A 17,838-nucleotide genomic window follows, 5' to 3' on the forward strand; every position below is an offset into this window, starting at 1 on the left:
TACTGGACGCACAAACTCTCTCTCTCTCTCTCTTGTTGTAATTTTGCATTTCACGTTCTAAATGTCTCCATTTTTTGCTTTGATGAATTCGCCCAGGGTGGAGTGGTGTGTATTTTATTCCATAAATGTTGCCATACTGGAAATGTTTGTCTGCCTTTGTGTCTTCTCTTAAGTGTGTAAAAATGTCAGCCAGTTAAGATTAACGGCAAAAACGAGTTAATTTTCAGACTGGCTTGATAGGGAGTGTGAAAAGTGTAAGGAGGCCCCCTAATGAGTCCCCACATGCAGGCAGACACACACACACACACACACACACACACGCAGACGCGCTCTCTCGCAGTCCGGAGCCGGTTTTGCAGTGTCGCAGAAGGTACCGCTGGAACCCCGCTGCCCAGCGTGCGTGGGGTGCATTTGAGGGAGACAGAGGGTACAGTCCCCAGAATGCTGTGACTCTCCCGGGATACAGTCAGGATTATCCCTCCTCCGATCTGGGAAAGAAGGATCAACCAGGGTGCACGTGCCTCTCTCTCTCTCTCTCTCTCTCCCTCTCTGTCGTGCTCTCGCTCTCTCTCTCTCTCCCTCTCTCTCTCTCTCTCTCTCTCTCACTCTCTCCGTGAGTGTTTGTTGGAGGAGGAAGAGGGAGGGACAGTGCCTGTGTGCTTCCCTGTGTGTGCTGAACAAACACGCACACGTGTGCGAGCGAGCGAGCGAGCTTCCATGTGTATGTGCTGGGCTGTATGGGTGAACTTCCGCGCGCGTGTGAAATTGAGCTGTACGGGTTCGTACGGGTCAGTTGGGCTGTACCGGTTTCTGCGGGTGACTTTTCCAGTACCGGTTAGTGCGAGTGAGCTTCCGCGTGTCTGAGCCGGGCTATACAGGTTTTTGCGGCGCTGGGCAAACTGGTCTCCCGATGGTCGGCGTTCCTGAGGAATGAAAAGCACGGGAGTGTCGGAGGGAAGACACGGCAGAAACATTCCGGACTCCGGAGCGCTCCTCAGATGACATTGAGCTTCTCGAGCACCCCCCGACCCCCCTTTCCCCCACCGCCCCTCAGTGGATCCGCATTCCTCCCTCCCTCCCGCTCCCTCTGCCTCTCTCCGGAGGAGTGAACGGTGCATTAAGGAGGGCTGCTGCTCTAAGAGGATCAATAGCTTAGCTTAGCTGGCTGCTGACGCGCGGCGTGCCGACCGCGCGGCTGACCAGGCGGCTCGGACCGGACCAGGCGCCGCCGGGACACGCAGATGACCGCACGTGCTCAGAGGAGGGCAGGAAGAGTCCGCTCGCAGCCGCCCGCCGTGGCCGCAGTCCCGCCGCGCTGCCGGGACGGGGGGGACCCCCAAATCGACGTGCTCTTCTCCCGCAGACGGCTGGAGCCCCCTCCCTGTCGCCGGCTCGCTCCCTCGCTCTCTCTGCCCCTCTCTCCGGACCGCGCGCACGGAACGCCACGCTGAGCTCGGCGCCAGGATGCGTCAGCGGACCCCGCCGGCTCTGGGCAGAAGGAACCCTGGGGACGCGCAGGAGCGGGGGACCCCCGCGTGAACCCGGGCCCGACGGCTCCTCGCTGCGGACGGCGTCCCCGACTTTACGGCTCTGACTCTCAACAGGAGTTTGCTGTGTCTTCTTTTTTTAAATTTTTTTAAAAACATTATTTATATTTTTATTTTTTACAAGAGCGCCGCCCGCTCAGCGGGATCGGTTTGCCTCCGTGCACGGACCTGAGAAGCTGCTCGTTGGGCTTTGTTGACATTGGATATTTGGGAGGTGGGGGGGGGGGACTCCTGGGTGCGCGCTCACATGTGCTTGCGCTCACGTGGCTCCAGTGGGAGGGGGATGACAGAGCCCCCCCGGACCTGCGGACCCCCCGCACGGCGCCGCTTGTTTCCCTGAGTGACGGCGGCAGCGGACGCAGCCTCAGCGCTAATGAAGCCCGGCCGCGCGCACATGGGACGGGAAAAGAAGATGATGCACGTCAACAACTTCCCCTTCAGGAGGCACTCCTGGATATGGTGAGTGCGGGGCTCGGGGACCAACGGACGCCCGGCCGATCCCCGCTGCGTGGGGCAGGCGTTAGGACAGAGGGCCGAGCGTGTGTGTGTGCGTGTGTGTGCGCGAGTAAGTGCGTGCGTGCGTGTATGTGAATGTGTGTGTGTGAGTGTGTGTGTGTGTGTGCGCGTGTGTGTGTGCGAGTGTGTGTGCGAGTGTGTGTGTGTGTGTGTGTGAGTGTGTGCATGCGTGTGTGCGAGTAAGTACGTGCGTGTGTGTGTGTGTGTGTGCATGCGTGTGTGTGAGTAAGTACGTGTGTGTGTGTGTGTGAGTGGGGCACGGGGCTGAACGCCCCGCTGATCCCTGCTGCATGGGACAGGCGTTAGACAGAGGGCCGAGTGTGTGTGTGTGTGTGTGTGTGTGTACGTGCATGCGCTTGTATGTGTGTTTGTGTACCTGTGTGTATAATTTGTGAGAGTGTACATTTCACCCATGACCTGTTGGATGCGGCTGTAGTCGTTTATGGGTCAGGCCCAGCCAGGTGATAGATCCTCCAGTTGAGGCCTCTGTGCTGACTCTGTGCTGACTCTGTGCTGACTCAGTACTGGCTCTGTGCTAGCTCTGTGCTGACTCAGTACTGGCTCTGTGCTGGCTCTGTGCTGGCTCTGTGCTGAATCAGTGCTGGCTCTGTGCTGGCTCAGTGCTGGCTCTGTGTTAGTTCTCTGCTGGCACTGCTGGCTCTGTGCTGGCTCAGTACTGGCTCTGTGCTGGCTCTGGGACACATTGATGCTGTGATCGTAACGTTAAATCAAGCAGGCAGACAAGATGGCATGTGGTAAATAAGTCCGGGGCTCGGAAGGAGAGAGGGCACAGGAGCAGTGCCAATGGCAGGACCACGCCCTTAGAGCTAGCAGCCAATCACATCAGGAGGAGCTACAGTGTGTGGTGGCATGGAGGCTTCACAGGGGTATTTCTGGGTTAGGGTTAGAGTGTTGCACTCCTTAGTTTACATGTGTAGTTGTGATGTCATGCCAGCATGGTGGGAGAGTTGGAAGAGGGCAGGGGGGCGGATCTTGATTTGCTTGGTCTTCAGTAGTGAGTCAGAAAGGCAATCTCGTGCTTGGCACATTTTCGAAATACTTCAACTCTTTCTGTTATGATTGTAATGCATTCCTGCAGCGATTTTTCTAGTAAAACATACAATCATACTGAGGACATGAATGAAATGATCTCTATATATGTATACGGGCCCTGCTGGAGACTGGTGAGGTCGAAATGTGTTGCCTAGTTTTGTGTTTCCTTTGTTATTCCTGTACGATATGCAGATATAATAATGACCTTTAAAACATACTTTTCCCTCCTCTTTCACATAATAGTGCCTTCGATACCTGGAAAGTAAGCTCTGTCATTCATATTTTATCACTTTCTCAAGATTCTTATCAATCAGCTGTGGATTCCCCCTTTTATTCCCCCCGCTTCATGCGTTGGAAGAACTGTCTTCTGAGTACTGGTAAAAGTAGATGTTTATTTTTAAAGTGACACTGATCTTAAGTGGTTTATGTACCCCTGGAACAGAGAAGATGCCAGTGACGGGTTCCCTGCTGTAATCTGAATGTGGGATGGATTTGTGCAGTTCCTGTTTCCTGCTCTGGTATTTGAGTTGTCGCCGTGCGAGTTTGATTGTCCTGGAGAAATGAAGGAGTATGTAGTTCAGACCCTGAGCAGTGGCCCTGCTGTGTCCCTTTCAAATACAAAAATAAATGAACTGATAGGCGGCACGGTGGTGCAGAGGGTAGCACTGTCGCCTCACAGCAAGAAGGTGGAATCTCGGCTCCTTTCTGTGTGGAGTTTGAATATCCCACAGTCCAAAGACATGCAGGTAGGCTAATTGGAGACTCTAAATTGCCCGTAGGTATGGGTTTGTGAGTGAACGGTGCGTGTGCCCAGCGATAGATTGGTGGCCTGTCCAGGGTGTATTCCTCCCTCTCGCCCAATGCACGCTGGGATAGGTTCCAGCACCCCCGTGACCCTGCTCAGGATAAGTGGGTGTAGGTGGATGGATGGATAAATGAACTGACAAACCTGTTCAGACTGCATCTTTGTTCCCCTCCCATTCTAGTTTTTCGTTACGGATGTAGTCCATTGGCATTCAGCGTTCGTGTTTTGGTTCTCGGTTAGCGAGCTAGCATTAGCGCCGTAGTGATGTTGCATCTGTACTCTCCTGGGCCTGGGAATGTTGTGTTAGCCAAGTCTGTCTGATCCGGCACTGTTGCTCATATTAATCAGAGGAATGCAGTTATGTTTCTCTTACATTCAGAGTCGCTGGGCACGAGAGAGTCTGCTTAGTGACGGTAGTGTGACGTAAAAGGGCGCTGTGTTCGTGCAGTAAAAAGCAGGCTGCGGTACAGTGTTAGAGCTTAAACAGCCTGTCCCTAGGTACAGGACGGGAGAATGCTGTGCGTCTATCGTATCGCGGCTCGGCAAACAGAGAGGCCATAAAAGAGCCAGCCGTTCGGCCCTGAAGTGTGAAGGATCCTTAAGAAAGCTGTTCACCTGCCGACGTGTGAGAGGGCTGGTCATAAATACCTCCTTCTCAGGGCTGATCTTACCTCCTGTTTCCTCATTCTCGCTCTCAGGTTTTGACAGATGATCATCCCTAAAGACCGGACTGACCTATAATTTCAGGCGGTATTTTAATTGCTTGGCGCTCTCTTTGCGAAGCTGTTGACGGACAAAGGTCTCTGTTGAAACCGTGTCCCGTGACGTGGAGGAGCGAGTTGGTTTCACAATGCCTGAATTCTCCACCGAAAACACGCACCCCACCCAAATGCCACCCTCCACCCTCCCCCCATGTGCGTGTCCCAGGGTCCTGCTGAGGGACTGTCTCTCTTGGGGATCTGTGCTTCCTGGGCAGAGGCCAGGGATCAGGGGAACACAAGGGTCAGGGAACCAGGCGGAGTGTTCAGTATGAGCGGGGCCTGTGTGTGTGGGGCATAGCTTTTAGCAGAGTGTCATCCACTCACAGATGGAATCTCAGGCTGTTTTTTTTTCCTGTAGGGGAGAGCATTCCCTCACCGTCACACACAATCTAATCGAGCCCAGGAACGTTGCCCCTCCCCCCCCCCCCCCCAACCCCCAACCCCCTATGCCTGAGGTGACATTTCATTTTAAAAGTGTTCACTCTGGACTTAATGCCTCAAGCACCTCAGTTGAACTTTGGCTGGCGGGGGGGAGTGGGGAGGGGGTGGGGGTGGGGGGGTGGCGGCTGCATCATCTGGTGCACAGCAGGCAGCCCCAGCGGCCGCTGCCAGCGGTCTCCTCCGCAGAGAGGATGCTACAGCACGTCAGTATGTCAGGGGGCCTGTGGTTATGCGGGATGGAGGCAGAGTTCCTTTCCCCAAAACTTATCGACATTAAAAAAAAAACCCAAATGTCAGGGTTCCGGTTGCAGCGACGCCTTGTACCCCAAAGGTCATGGATCTGGCCTTTCCAGGAAGCCCAGGGACTCGATGACCCAGAAGGGTCAGCGCATTGGTGTACGTTTCCTCACTGAAACGGTACACCTTCGGAAACCGACGACCATTTCTCTGCAGGGGTCAGGTGATAAATCGTGAGGGGATGGGTCAGTGGTGACAGTGGATTGCGAGTGCCTCGCTGTGCGGATGAACTTTAAAAGGCAGTCATGCCTTGTTTGCATAGTGGGAGTCGCTGAGCTTAGCTTCCAGTTGCCTGCTGGGTTTTTGTGTACGCAATTCTGCTGTAATTGACACCACCACCTGTTGGAATGGAGTTTTCATAAGGATTCTGGACTTGATGTGACAGCTGATCATGTCTTGCCATCAAACATATCATCCTGAGCAGCAATAACATTTTAAGCCCCCCCCATCCCCACCTTTTTACTCTTGGTGGTAATTAAACAGAAACCAGAGACATAGCAAGGAGGATTGCCCCTTTCTGGGACAATGTTGTGAAATGTCAATATTTAATAAAATGTGGAAAAATGTATATTTGTAAAATGTTATAAAATGCAGTGTATTGTTACTACTGCATATTATGTGCTGTTTCATGTCCTGTGTTGGGTCTCCATCTTTCAGCTAGATTGCTGTCCTGTGGGCTTTATGAATAGCTGCTAATGGACCCGATACAGTGCTGAAAGACTATGGGCTTGCTTGCTTTTGACCAATATAATGGCGTTGTCTGTGTCTCAAGGTCACACCGCTCAAATGTCATGTTACCAGCTTTCCAAATTTAGTTTGTGTTATTACAGCTCAATGACATGACAATCAGTCATTCCGGAGGGAAAAAAGGCATAACTGCTGTTTCATTGGAAGTGAAACAAACTGAGGGTTCCTTCAGCTGGAAAACCTTTTCTGAAGAGAAGGACGTTTAAAGGCCTTTGTGGAAATGTACAAATTCTGGCATGAGTAAGTGTGTCTGTTAGCAGAACGATTGTCTGTTTTGTCAGACGTTGAGCCCCTAACACTGATGTGTTCCGAGGGGTTTGGGACTGCCCCCCCCCCCCCCATTTATTTTTATTTTTCCATAGATTGCGTTGTTGCCGTTTTCGTTGTTAGTGTTAATCAGTTTAACCATCAGGGTCCAAGTTGAACTATGCGGTTGTTCCCTGTACTTGGACCGGTACTTCTCTCTAGGGGTTTCGTCATACTTGTTCCTGGTTATGGTTATACACTTTGTTGTACGCCGCTCTGGATAAGAGCGTCTGCCAAATGCCTGTAATGTAATGTAATGTAATGTAGTCCCTTACCACCTGAACCCCTCTACCCTTTCGGGGGAATGATAAGTCACCTGCTACCTCCTTCGGCAGAGGTGTCTGTTGAAGTCTTTCACCAATAAGATTGTGCTCTGCTGAAGTGTTTCACTAGTCAGGTTGTGCTCTGCTGAAGTATGTCACAAATCAGTTTGTGTTCTGCTGAAGTGTTTCACCTATCAGGTTGTGTTCTGCTGAAGTGTTTGACCAATCAGATTGTTTTCAGCTTTGCGTCACAATCCACTGAAGCTCCTGACTGCAGATCTGGGTCAAATACATATTTGTTTTGGATTCAAATACTTTTCTGTGCTCTGTTGATCTTGCTTGGTGTAATTGAGCCTTCCAATATTACCAGAAGTCAGGGTTTGCACTTTTTGAGAGTATTTCATTGGTTCCAATATACCAGACAAGATCAATAAAGCGTATTTGAATCCAAAACAAATGCGTGTTTGACACAGGTCTGCCCAGGTGTAACTATTTTCTTTTAAAAATTGCACCCTTTATTCAGATAGGGGGCTTCAGAGAGGGCTAAAGATAGAGATGGAATAGCAGCACAGAAAGTCACACAGCTGGGGATCAAATCCCAGCCACACAATGGGAATTCATGTTTGGGTTGAGAACCAAGCCCTAACCCTGACCCTAAGCCTACTAACAATCAGACATGTGGAGTTGGGGCGGCAGTGTAGCATATTGGATAAGAAACTGGTTTTTTAACCTGAAGGTCACAGGTTCAATTCCTGGGTAGGACTCTGCTGTTGTACCCTTGAGCAAGGTACTTAACCTGCATTGCTTCAGTATATATCCAGCTGTATAAATAGATGCAGTATAAATGTTATGTAAAAAAAAGTCTGGATAAGACTAGATAAGAGTGTCTGCTAAATGCCTGTAATGTAATGTAATTAGGTATTTTCTGCACTCAAGCAGCCAGATTTGTTGCCTGTCATAATCATGCTTTAACTGGGGAACTTTCCAGATCAAGCTGGTAAAGGCTAGTTAATGTGCCAAGGGAGCAGATCCAAGTAATTATGTGTGAAGATTTATGAATGAAGACATTTCTTGGTGCTTTCACACGTACGCGATTATAAAAAACAGACAAGATCTGACTGGTGCGAGGCTTGGGGCGAATCCAGGTGAAGCGGTTTGGGCAGGTTTGCCTTCCCTACTGCGCAATACGAAGACAACCCGTGCCTGAGGGGAAGCAGGTAACCACGGCGATGCCACGATTGTGAGCTCTCTGTTTCCCCAGCGATGCAGGGAGGGAGGGAGGAACGTTCTGGCGGCCCGATGATGTCGCAGCAGAGTGCACAAGAGGCTCTGCCCCCAAACAACCACTGTTCTGTTGCGTTCTCCTGCAGCCTTTTCCAACGGAAACTAATAATCGATTCTGACCTGATAACGAATGCATTTCCACGATCTGTTCTCTTCTGTCCTGGTTTATCGATTATCCGTGGTCTTCATCCAGCGATGATTCTCCATCCTGCAGTACTCGCAGTACAGCACAGAGAGGCTCACGCTCACATGTTTGGGTGAAAACAGTGTCTTGCTTGGGGGTAAAATGCTGTTTGTTGTCAGAACCGGCTGTCTTTTAAAGCCACAGACTACTGACTGAACAATGAATTGCTACACAGAATAGATGACGAGATATTTCGTAAAACCACCAACAACATGACCATTGGATTTTCAAGAAGCATTCACGCAAGGCTAAATATATAGTTGCGCACCTACAACCAAAATTCGGCTGTCATTATTCATGGATTATAGTGCGCCATGCACTATAAAATCAGCCAGGCGAACTGGAAACAAATGGATGTAGCGACCTGAAGGTTCAGGTGTAATGAACATTTAATGTTTGCGGTGCTAATAAACCAGCATGTCCCATAAGATTGGTAGGATAATGAATCCAAGTGAGAGGCAGCGCATAGAATCCAGTGCTTGGGGGAAATCATTTATATGGTTTAATTAAATCAGTCGTATAGTCGGGCTGTGCCCTCATGCAGCCCATCATTCTGCTAATGGCTTCCTTAACGGAGGGCTGGTCACTTCATGGAGATTGAAGGTGTTCTACATAAAGATATGATTACTGTAGGCCTCTATGGAGTGTACTGTGTTGGGGTCTATAGGGCTCTGTGGAGTGTACTGTGTTGGGGTCTATAGGGCTCTATGGAGTGTACTGTGTTGGAGTCTGTACTCTGTAGGGCTCTATGGAGTGTACTGTGTTGGGGTCTATAGGGCTCTATGGAGTGTACTGTGTCGGGGTCTGTAGGGCTCTATGGAGTGTACTGTGTTGGGGTCTGTAGGGCTCTATGGAGTGTACTGTGTCGGGGTCTGTAGTGCTCTATGGAGTGTACTGTGTCGGGGTCTGTAGTGCTCTATGGAGTGTACTGTGTCGGGGTCTGTAGTGCTCTATGGAGTGTACTGTATCAGGGTCTGTAGTACTCTATGGAGTGTACTGTGTTGGGGTCTGTAGTGCTCTATGGAGTGTACTGTGTCAGGGTCTGTAGGGCTCTATGGAGTGTACTGTGTCAGGGTCTGTAGTGCTCTATGGAGTGTACTGTGTCGGGGTCTGTAGTGCTCTATGGAGTGTACTGTGTCGGGGTCTGTAGTGCTCTATGGAGTGTACCGTGTTGGGGTCTGTAGTAGTCTATGGAGTGTACTGTGTTGGGGTCTATAGGGCTCTATGGAGTGTACTGTGTTGGGGTCTGTAGTGCTCTATGGAGTGTACTGTGTCGGGGTCTGTAGTGCTCTATGGAGTGTACTGTGTCGGGGTCTGTAGTGCTCTATGGAGTGTACTGTGTCAGGGTCTGTAGTGCTTTATGGAGTGTACTGTATCGGGGTCTGTAGTGCTCTATGGAGTGTACTGTGTCAGGGTCTGTAGTGCTCTATGGAGTGTACTGTATCGGGGTCTGTAGTGCTCTATGGAGTGTACTGTGTTGGGGTCTGTAGTGCTTTATGGAGTGTTCTGCATGATTGGACCACTGCTGGCGTACATGCCCCCTGTGCCATGCCCATAAAGTTACCTCCCTCGTCACTGAAACAGCAGAAAACCAAAATGCAAAGTCAGTCACATCCTTCCTTGGGTTACGAAACCGCCACCTACCCGCCCCACCCCACCCCCACCCCCACCCCGTCCCCGCCCGCCCGCCATGGGCACTGTGCCCAAAAGCCGGGAGGACAATGAGAGAGACTGCCTGTCAATCAGGGGAAAGAACAGGGTCGACACCTACGTGACATCAATACCGCCGCCGTAATAAGCAATGCTAACATACTGTCTTTTGGTTAGCCTGCTGGCTTTGCGCCTCCTAGGCAAGACGACCGTTCCCTGGGGAGCGCTCAAGCCTGCAGCTGTTAGCCGGCTGCTCCATGCTGCGTGTGGCCAGTCATGTTTGTTTCAAACCTGTCGTAAGTACTGCTGTGTGTCTCTCATGGCCAGCGCTTCCTCATGATGATAGTGCATTGGGTTTTCACGAGTATTTAAAATATGTATTTACCAAGTGTAAAAAATGAAAAAAGAAAACAGTAAAAATATAAATAAAAAAAAGAAGTAGAAATAAGAATTATGCGAACAACTTTGTCCGAATACGACTGAATTAGCGTTAAATTTGCGTCTTTTGTAGAAAGGTAAGAGCTTAATGAAAACTTTCTGTTAGCATGGTCATTGTAGGCTGGTGAGTCAGTACCCACTTCATTAAAGGCTCTTTTAAAATGAACAGCCCATCATAGATCCATCACAGATGACAGGTTCTGGTCCATCGTTGGTGATGGGCTCTAGTTCTTATGATCCATTGTTGGTGATGAGTTCTGGTTCTTATGATCCATCGTTGGTGATGAGTTCTGGTTCTTATGATCCATCGTTGGTGATGGGCTCTAGTTCTTATGATCCATCGCTAGTGATGAGTTCTAGTTCTTATGATCCATCGCTAGTGATGAGTTCTGGTTCTTATTGTCCAACACAGATGACCGGTTCTGGTTCTTATGATCCATCTTTGGTGACAGGTTCTGGTTCGTAATGATCATTCTGGTTTTGGTCTCTTTTGGTTTTTGTTTCATTGTGGATGATACACAGAGACCTTGTCGTGTCTGTTCTTGAAAGAAATATGAGATACCCTTGCGGTTGCAAGCACCTGATTAATCTAATCAGATCTGCAGCCTAACCTGATGGCGTGCTGATCAGTTGACACTTAAACTGAGGTGAATCGGGTGGCCCAGCCTGTACTGGTGATATTCTATTGGGGCCGGGACTTTCTGGGATGTTTTTTCTGGACAGGCTGCCCTGAACCCCATGAGAATGTAATGAAAACCAGCAGAAGAATAAAAACGTCATCACTGGTCCATACAGCACTGTCAGACCCAGCTGTTTGCCAAGTCATTTAGCTGAAATTCTACCTCTTACTTACATTCAGTCTGAGTTACCTTATGGGAAGTTACGACCTATCTGATGCTGAAATTATATGTGTAATTTATAATGCGTTTCATGCTTATATCATTTCTTTTCCCCTTGTTCCGTCTTGGTTGAACAACAGGATGTGGCGTGATACCATTTGTTGAACATCAAAGGACATCATTGTAATAGTGACGTCATTAAAGTTCTGTTTCCTGTTTTTGTAGCAGACTTGTCCCCTGAAACAGCTGCAAATTAAAGTAAGGTCACAAATGTGAACGTCAAGCAACTGGTTAAATACGTATTTAAATACGTAAAACTGTGTGTGTGTGTGCGTGTGTGTATTTGTGTGTGCCTGTGTGTGTATGTGTGAGAGACAGTTTGTGAGAGTGCAGCTGAGTGTGCAGTTGTGTGTGTGTGTGTGCATGTGTGTTTTTGACATAAACTCAGGTCTCAGGTCCTTTTGTTGGACACTTCCCATGGTCCTTTCTTCTGTTGCCATTTATGCGTGAAGCTTTATTAATCCAGAACAATAATTTGTATTTTTTTAATTAATTTTTTTTTAAAGGTTGTGCTTGTCTTCTTGCACAGGTTCCATCCCTGTAAGAACACTGACGAGAGTAGAGATTTAAGTACTGGTTTTGACATCTCAATGCCCGGTAGCTTTGGCAATGCAAAGAACAAGTCATATGAAACTTTGCAGCAGGCCCAGATGTGTAGAATTGTATCTGTGTCTGTGTCTTCCCTCCACGTTGCGTGTGAAAGGTACCAGCCCTCTGTCAGTGGCACTCAGTCTGAGCTGCTAAGGCTAAGGCTAGCAGTTGCCTGTCCCTGTAGAGCTTCCTCTGTCCTGCATTAGCAAATAACTGCTGAGATCTGTCTGCTCTGATACCGTTTCCCTTTTCCTGACCTACTGCTTGCCAAAAAACAGGGATGGGCATCATTACAATAACAAGTAAATGTATATTTTTTGATGAATGCCTGTGGCGTGCTATTGCCATATTTTTCAGTGGTATTATTGTTTTTTTGTTGATATTGGCATGACGTGCAAGAAATTTTAACGTGTTTGGTGACAGTCCATGGTTACTGCTGGTGGTCAGGGCTCTGTGCCAGTCAGGTTCTTCCCCACCAAACTCAGCAAACCATTTCTTTTCACACCTTGCTTTGTGCATGGGGCATTGTCATGCTGAAACAGGAAAGGGCCTTCCCCAAACAGTTCACACAAAGTAGGCGACGCACAATTCTCTAGAATGTCACTGTGTGCTGTCGCATGATGATTTTACTGGAACTAAGGACCTAGCCCAAACCATGAAAAACAACCCGAGGCCATTATTCCTCCTTCGCCAAACTTTACTGTTGGCTCTATGCATTCCGCCAAACCCAGATTTGTGAAGCATGATTGGAGAATGCCTTTCCATTGCTCCAGTGTCCTGTGACGGTGTGCTTTACACTATCTCAGCCGACGTTCTATTGAGGGTCAGTCTAGCCCATATATTCTTATAGCATGGCTGCTATACTCTCAATGATCACGTTTTTAATGTTTGATTGCACATGGCAGGGAAGTGGTGTGGAAGTTCGGAAAGCTTTTAACCGAAAGAATCAACGTAAGATGTAGCCTGAATGACTCGAGGAAATATCAGTGGCAGAAACGTCCAAGCAGGCAGTGTCAGTGCAGGAATGGGTGGTGTGCTAAATCTAGGGTATGTTCACAATGTGTGTAATTCTGGTCAGGGGAATGGGCTGAAGGGCTGAATCACGTAAAGAAAGCCGTGACTAAATGCCCTCTTTTCCTGGACTTTATGGCGCCTGAACAGGGTCGTTTAAAGGGATAATTTCGTTTCTGGTGTTTAAAAAAAAAAAAAAAAGATTTAAGTTTTAGTGTTTGTTTTCAATTAGTCCAGACAGTTTTTTTTTCTGTGTGATGGTGTATATTATAGACACTTACGGAAGTTTCTGCAGACCTTTTGGTGTTAGCAATGGCTGCTGTTGGAGCATTTTTTTCTCTGTTGCGGTTTAAAGCAGAAAACAAAAAACAAAAAAGAACATCGAGTAACTATTGAAAAAACTGCTCATTTTCTCACCAGTCTGTCAGGTTCAGGTTAGGTCAGGTTTTTTTTGTTCTCTCAATGGAAACAAAATCATCTTTTCTTTTCCTTATGTTTCCTTATTCCATACTTGCACCTGATGACATGAAGCATGAAACCCCAAATATGAGGAAATAAATCACATGTATTAAAATGTGTATATGCTGCTTGTTATAAAATTATAAAAACCATTATTGAAATTGCTATATAGACATATTTTTCTTATACTGCCGTATATACTGCAAGTATGTCCGTTTCAAATGTATTTCAATTATTATACATATAATAGTACATATTTCTTTGCATGTAATATTCTTTGTACAGTGGGGGAGGGGTTAAATGTGGTTAAATGTAACCTGCCAGCAGAGCTTGTTCATGTACTTTCACTCAAAGACCTGATTGGCTGAGCCAATCGCTTCATTAGTGGTCTGCTGAACTGGCGAGGACCTGCAGGATTAGCTGAAGAACGGATCGCTGGCCCTGCGGTCTCAGTTGTACGATGACAGCTCTAATGAGCCTGTGCTAATCGCATCCTGCAGACAGGCTGCCAAACTCTGCCGTATACTACTGCACCATCTGCCTTTACCCGAAACTCAGCTCTATACTGCACCATCTGCCTTTACCCCAAACTGAGCTCTATACTGCACCATCTGCCTTTACCCCAAACTCAGCTCTATACCGCACCATCTGCCTTTACCCCAAACTCAGCTCTGTACCGCACCATCTGCCTTTACCCCAAACTCAGCTCTGTACTGCACCATCTGCCTTTACCCCAAACTCAGCTCTATACTGCACCATCTGCCTTTACCCCAAACTCAGCTCTATACTGCACCATCTGCCTTTACCCCAAACTCAGCTCTATACTGCACCATCTGCCTTTACCCCAAACTCAGCTCTATACTGCACCATCTGCCTTTACCCCAAACTCAGCTCTATACTGCACCATCTGCCTTTACCCCAAACTCAGCTCTATACTGCACCATCTGCCTTTACCCCAAACTCAGCTCTATACTGCACCATCTGCCTTTACCCCAAACTCAGCTCTATACTGCACCACCTGCCTTTACCCCAAACTCAGCTCTATACCGCACCATCTGCCTTTACCCCAAACTCAGCTCTATACTGCACCATCTGCCTTTACCCCAAACTCAACTCTATACTGCACCATCTGCCTTTACCCCAAACTCAGCTCTATACTGCACCATCTGCCTTTACCCCAAACTCAGCTCTATACTGCACCATCTGCCTTTACCCCAAACTCAGCTGTATGCTGCACCATCTTCCTTTACCCCAAACTCAACTCCAACATCTTCATTTTGCCCCAAACTCATCCCCATACTACTCCACCATCTTACTTTACCCCAAACTCATCCCCATCCTACTGCACCGTCTTCCTTTTCCCCAAACTCAGCCCCATCCTACTGCACCATCTTCCTTTACCCCAAACTCAGCCCCGTCCTACTGCACCATCTTAATTTGTCCCAAACTCAGCCCCGTCCTACTGCACCATTTTCCTGTACCCCAAACTCAGCCCCGTCCTACTGCACCATCTTCCTTTTCCATGTTCCAGTCAGCAGGTGTCGCGTGAGAGGCCCTGTGATTGCGTAGAACAGCACCAGTTATAGCCATAAAAATACCCCTTAAACTTTCAATGAAAATGAGGAAAATGAAATGATGCTGAAAAATGTTCTGTGTGAAATAATGTACCTCCAAAGACACTGCGGTAAATAGAAAAAGAAAACTACAGGTAAAAAGCATGTCAGAGGAATAAATGTACACTCAGAGCTAAAACTCAGCGCGACGTTGGCTCTCCTACATTAAAAAAAAGACATTATTGAAATAACCATGGCGAAGTGATGCGAGCAATACCAATCAGTACAAGCGACATTCTCTCAGGATTCAGCAGCGTCAGCCTGGAACCCCCCCCGCCTCTGCTCACTGAGTGACTAAAGAGGCCGTGAGGATGAGTCTCTGACACCTGTCAATTAGGCAGGAGTGTGTTGGCAGGGGCCCACAGTGATTAAATTACCCTGTCTGATATATTGAGTGGTTTCAGAGGGGGTTTTCCTGCAGTTAATGAGATAAATCAGCCATTAGGACTGCCCCCCCCCCCAACACACACACACACACTGGGGCGGCCCACTGCAGTGACGCGGTCCCACGTCACCATCATCAGACTGGGGTTGCCATGGAGACGAGCATAAACAGAGAGCGCTGACATGGTGGGGACTGTGCTGATCTGAGGAGGAGAGAGAGAGAATAGAGGGAGGAGGAGGAGAGAGGGAAACAGAGCCTCTTAATGAAAGGCAACTGCAGTGTATATCAATAATGTTAATATGATTTTGATTACTATTATTGATATTGACTCACATGGCAAAAAAATTAATCTGAATATAATGCATAGATCATGAGTAGCACACAACAGTGAAGAAGCAAATAGCAAACCTACAGGGGAAGCAAAGGTAGCATGGTGATCTGAATGCCTGGCTGTCTCTCTGCAGCAGGGCCGCAGTGACTGCAGGATCGCAGGTCTCTGTGCAGCAGGGCCAGAGTGGCTGCAGGATCGCAGGTCTCTGTGCAGCAGGGCTGCGGTGGCTGCAGGATCGCAGGTCTCTGTGCAGCAGGGCTGCGGTGGCTGCAGGATCGCAGGTCTCTGTGCAGCAGGGCTGCGGTGGCTGCAGGATCGCAGGTCTCTGTGCAGCAGGGCTGCGGTGGCTGCAGGATCGCAGGTCTCTGTGCAGCAGGGCTGCGGTGGCTGCAGGATCGCAGGTATCTGTGCAGCAGGGCCAGAGTGGCTGCAGGATCGCAGGTCTCTGTGCAGCAGGGCCAGAGTGGCTGCAGGATCGCAGGTCTCTGTGCAGCAGGGCCAGAGTGGCTGCAGGATCGCAGGTCTCTGTGCAGCAGGGCCAGAGTGGCTGCAGGATCGCAGGTCTCTGTGCAGCAGGGCCAGAGTGGCTGCAGGATCGCAGGTCTCCCTCCTTTAGTGCTGACCAGGCAGGTCTACCCCCACTGCAGGTCTCTTGTTGCTGGACTTGCAGTTTTTTGTGTTTCCAGCCCTAATTACATTTAGCCGCCGCCGCAGTGGAGCTACGCGGCCGCACCGCGGGGCCCGTATTCATCGGCCCGGTTTGACTGATGAGCGCTTAAGAGATTGTGCACCGCCGCTCCCGCCTGCCTGCCCTCCCGCCCGCCCGCCCACGCGAATGCCCACTCATCATCCTCTGACATCATCCTGCAGCGAGCTGTCATGGCCGCCACAAGTTACGGTTTTGCGGTACTTTGCAGGATAGGGATAATTTGGGTTTTCCCCAATTGTGTTGTTGCTCCCATGGCAATCGAAAATAACATTGTTCTGCAGTATTTATTTTAACTATTGGTTGTAGTATTTTTCTTGGAATTGCAGGAGTTCACCCTTACAGGATTGGCAGTTTAGTTAGACCAAACTGATATCAGTGGCACACTGTTCCTCCCAGAAGAGATGGTGAATTCTCAGGTGCTTTAACAGTAGGTAAGACAGAGAAAGGCTTTGTACTGCAGAGCTCAGCACAGATAAGAGCACCTATATTCATAGAGGACAGGCCGAAGGATCTGTGGGATTGTGGCAATAGTGTAGTATTCTGTGTCCTTAAGAAAAGAGCACGTTTGAGCGGAGATGTGCCGGGTTTCGCGGTTTCCGTACATGGCTTCTCTCCGCTGGAGGGAAGTGCTTTTATTTCCAGGGCTTGTGTGATGTCAGAGGCGGAGCTTTCGATCTATTTTTGAGGCCGGTGTTGGTAAAAGGAATTGCTCACTTGTGCTCACGCACGACCCCTGGGGGCCTCGGGCATTGGACTGTACTGAGCATGCTCAAACCGGCGATTCAAAATAGGCCCGAAGGAGAGCAGTGAGCACTGGCATGTCCTGCTGCAAAGGACAGAGACCAGTCAATCATGCATGAACTGATTGGCTGGTCTGGCACGTCTAACCCAGCTGTTCACGTCGAAGCCGAGGGGAGACTGTTCCTGTGTCATGGGGTGGGGGGGTGGGGGTAGGGTGAATTCAGGGATCTTCTTTATTCGTTTTTTAAAAGAGGTCATTGTCTTGTTTTCCCAGGGCTTCTGAGTCCATTTGTAATGACTTTGATGTTTTTTGTTGGGTGTGCGCATAACTTGCTTACAAGCTGCCATTCAAAAACCCATTAGTGACTTTCACAGAGTAAAAACATGATCAGCAATATGATAATGGTGATGGCAGCATGACCCTTAAATACCAATCTATCGTAGTTGCCACAGGATTTCGTGGGTTACTTTTACAAAAAAAAAAGCAGAATTCAAAGAATTTAAAAAGATAAAAATAGCACGATTCTTTGAAATACTAAATCCTTAATCGGTAAGGGTGAGTATTATATGCATCAATAAAGCTCCTTTGGGAGAGCTCCAGCATAGCAGCTGACCGCATTGAGCAGGCGACCGTGATGCTCAGGTAATATACGGAGAAGAGCGAAAGAGACTCGGGAGAGCCAAACGGGGTTATCGCGGACAGGCGGTTGCCATGCAACGGCGACCGCCGCGGCAGGTTCGACCATATCCGGTATTTACCCGCGAAGGGTTAAAACCAAACGGTTTGTGGAAAGTAAGTGTTTGTTT

General features: G+C 48.8%; 1 protein-coding gene across 6 annotated transcripts in view; it reads left to right on the forward strand.

Annotated features, from left to right (window-relative positions):
• The window catches only part of LOC135239196 (3',5'-cyclic-AMP phosphodiesterase 4D-like), a 308,165-nt gene that overhangs the window by 207,461 nt on the left and 82,866 nt on the right, over positions 1–17,838 (forward strand). Inside the window, exon 1 of one of the 6 annotated variants that reach the window (XM_064307713.1) lies at positions 107–2,006. The exons of the other annotated variants lie outside the window; for them this stretch is intronic. Coding sequence (XP_064163783.1) covers positions 1,921–2,006 — 86 coding nt within the window. The 5' untranslated portion in view covers positions 107–1,920. Of the gene's footprint in view, positions 1–106; positions 2,007–17,838 lie in introns of those variants that run through there. 6 annotated transcript variants of the gene reach the window in all.

This window comes from Anguilla rostrata, chromosome 14 (assembly GCF_018555375.3).
Source record: "Anguilla rostrata isolate EN2019 chromosome 14, ASM1855537v3, whole genome shotgun sequence".
NCBI classification, from domain to species: Eukaryota; Metazoa; Chordata; class Actinopteri; order Anguilliformes; family Anguillidae; genus Anguilla; species Anguilla rostrata.